The sequence below is a fragment of the Sinocyclocheilus rhinocerous genome, unplaced genomic scaffold, assembly GCF_001515625.1.
Source record: "Sinocyclocheilus rhinocerous isolate Xijiao unplaced genomic scaffold, SAMN03320098_v1.1 scaffold606, whole genome shotgun sequence".
Taxonomy (NCBI): domain Eukaryota; kingdom Metazoa; phylum Chordata; class Actinopteri; order Cypriniformes; family Cyprinidae; genus Sinocyclocheilus; species Sinocyclocheilus rhinocerous.
In genome coordinates, this window is record NW_015661919.1 from 203,731 (window position 1) to 206,843 (window position 3,113).

The 3,113-nt window shown below is 35.2% G+C and overlaps 1 protein-coding gene across 1 annotated transcript in view; it reads left to right on the plus strand.

The window, feature by feature from the left end:
- LOC107726924 (E3 ubiquitin-protein ligase RFWD2-like) overlaps nucleotides 1-2,712 on the plus strand; it is a 13,921-nt gene extending 11,209 nt beyond the window's left edge. Inside the window, exons 19-20 of the mRNA XM_016536616.1 lie at nucleotides 1,283-1,327; nucleotides 1,524-2,712. Coding sequence (XP_016392102.1) covers nucleotides 1,283-1,327; nucleotides 1,524-1,541 — 63 coding nt within the window. The 3' untranslated portion in view covers nucleotides 1,542-2,712. The remainder of the gene's footprint in view (nucleotides 1-1,282; nucleotides 1,328-1,523) is intronic.
- The last annotated feature ends 401 nt before the right edge of the window (nucleotides 2,713-3,113 follow it).

A 3,113-nucleotide genomic window follows, 5' to 3' on the forward strand; every position in this document is an offset into this window, starting at 1 on the left:
TGAAGTCCAAAAAATTGCACCCATCCATTATAAAAGAAGTCCACACAGCTCCGGGGGGTTAATAAAGGCTTTCTGAAGTGAAGCGATGCGTTTGTGTAAGAAAAATATCCATATTTACAACTTTATAAACCTTAATCTGTTGCTTCCGCTAACTTTCGTGAGATGGTCCTCACTGCAGAACATAAGTCCAGGGGGCGTGGTTGGATGCAGATCTAACTCCTCCCACCTTACATATACCTAAACCTACCCGTCTGCAAACGAAAACCAGTGTTCTCTTGGCTTATTTTGAAATCCTCTGACATTTTTCTTTACAAATCCTCGTTTTGTACTACTAATTCGTGACCGGTGTTTTGTTTTGCTCTCTCCTCTGCGCTTCCACGTTCGTCACTTCCGCGTTTGTCACCGCGTTTTCCTACGTGCTACGTCATCCGCTGGACGCCACTCTCTCTCTTTTATAATGGATTGGTTCAATTTTTTGGGCTTCAAATTTTGGGCTACCATCCACTCTCATTATAAAGCATGGATTAGCCTGGACATTATTTAATATAACTCCAATTGTATTCATCTGAAAGAAGAATGTCATATACACCTAGGATGGCTTGAAGGTGAGTAAATCATGGGGTAATTTTCATTTTTGGGTGAACTATCCCTTTAGGCTTTATTTCAGTTACGTAATAATAATTATTTTATACTTTTAGTTCATATTATTTCTATTTTCACTTAAAACATTCTTATTTAAATTGCAGTATGGTGTTAGAATTGAAAATGCACAATAATTATGGTTCCCCAAAGAGTTAATATTTAATAAAAGTAATTGTGATCATTACTTTTTGCCCCTAATCATCTCAGAAATATTAGAAAATGAAACACGTGGATTCATGTTTTGCCTGCTTTATTAGCTGAGACCCCCACATAAACATTACCTCTGCTTCCAGATCCCTTGTGTATTATGTACCTTTTATACTTGACATTTTCAGAGAAAAAAAATCGACAATAATTGTGTGCAAAACCAATGTGCTGACCAGGCTGGATTTCTGCTTAGTGTCTTGGTCTTAATTAATTGCCTTTCTCACCCTTACATAAATTACGTAGAAATAAAATGTCAAGGCCTTTTTGTGAAGGTATAACAGTAATGAAACGCATTACTGTTTTTGAGTCTGCAATGACCTGGGAGGTTTAGGCCAAACATCCCAGACAGGCGAATAGACTGTGAAACGAAATATTGTATTGGACATTCTGTCAGTGCTCTGAAATGCCCTCATTTCTCTGTTTTGATTCTCAGGAGTCAAATGTGTTGATTGCAGCCAACAGTCAAGGAACAATCAAGGTGAGTTGGGCTGTAAAACAATAAATAGCCACACAAAGGTCAATGTTTATTACAGAGAGCTGTTTTTATTACTAAAAGCAGGAGGATCTGTCCCCCTGTAGTCACATTCACTCAGCTGTTCAATATTTAATTTCTCAAAACCCAAAATTGAATCGCACTACAAAAGCTTTTTTTTTTTTGTTGTTTGTTTCTAAAGGTACTTGAACTGGTCTGAAGGTCTACTCGTATCTGTCGTCAGAACCTACTAAAGTTGCTTCACTGCTGTTGCTTCACTGATTGGTTGGTTGATGGAAGAGTGCTGAAGCTAGGCGGAACTGAAGCAAACATTTCCAAGGAGACAACCAGCAGAACTGGTTTTTATCAGCATTATATTTGTAAAAGACTATCATTCTGCATCGTCATACTATCGCTGTATGTGAAATGTTGAGATGAGGACCTGTTTGTGCAGACAGGGAGATGGGCGCGAATGCCTCTTTTTGAATAAAGTTGTTCAATAAAGGAATTGATAAGTTATTGGTGAATAACTGAACATCTTTAAACATGGAGGGGAAGACAAATGCTCAAACGAAATTCGTTTTAAACCTTTACTAGAGGTAATTCGAGCCAGAACAAGAGCTACGAGACATTTAAGGCCAAAGCACAAGACCATAACACAATTAAATACTTTTAGTTCTATAAATCAGCTGTCTTTGATTTCTTTGAGCCAGTTGTATCCATTTACTTGTTCATTTTGTTTTTTGATACACTGTGTCTGTTTATCCATAAGATATGTGTAAGCTTTGGCATATTCTGATGGTCTCCCCAAATTAAATTACAGGACCTTTTTAGCTTTTCTGTTGGTTAAGTGGACATGCTTATGTCAAGGGTATTTTTAAGTATACAAGATGTACGCTTAATTTGGTATTTACCACATTTTGAAATGATTTAATTGTAAATCCCAGGAAGTCCTATACTCATCAGACAACCTTTGCATGAGATTCTTCTCAGTTTTTCCAAGATCTGGTATTTTCAGTGATTCAGTGACTTTCAGTTATTCCTGACAGAAGTGCTTTTTGGTTGAATTTGCAGGCATTGACAGTTCACTATAAAGTCCAGGGCTCTTTTATGTGGTCACAAATTTTTAAACACGGACTAAATTATAACTCATCAAAGGTTTAATGACACTATACTTCATTGGGATTATTTAACATCACCTGTAACATTGCTGCTCTTTCCTCTTTGAGTTCTTGTACAAGTGTTATTTATTTGAATAATTTATAGAAATTGTGTGAACATTTGGCCCATAATAGGCTTTAGGTTTCAAGCTTTATTCGTAAGTCCTCTGTTGCATCGCAGTAATTCTGTTTATTTACTCATTTTAACACATTAATTTGAATGAATAAATGATTGTTTTTTTCCTTTGGGTATATACTGTGTTCATCTTTCTGACTGAAATGGATTTAAAAAAATGTCTTTCTCTTTAGTGTATATTGGTGTAAATTATTAAAATATTTTTTAATTTTTTCACATTTTATCTCATTCTACATTCTGTGCATCAGAATGTATTTAGTGTAATATTAGAGTATACAAGAAGGTTCAATACAAAAGTTTTTTATCAGGTTAATTTTACTGCTTTTACTGCCCCACTGTCTCGTGTTTTACAATAGTGTCCTGACAATATATAATTTTAACAGTGACAATATTAGAAGATCTCTGCATTTTAAGTTATTATAATTTTGGGTTGCATATTCAGTACGTTTTACATCCCTTTCATGTCCTAAAATATTGAATAAAGTATGAAACTCAA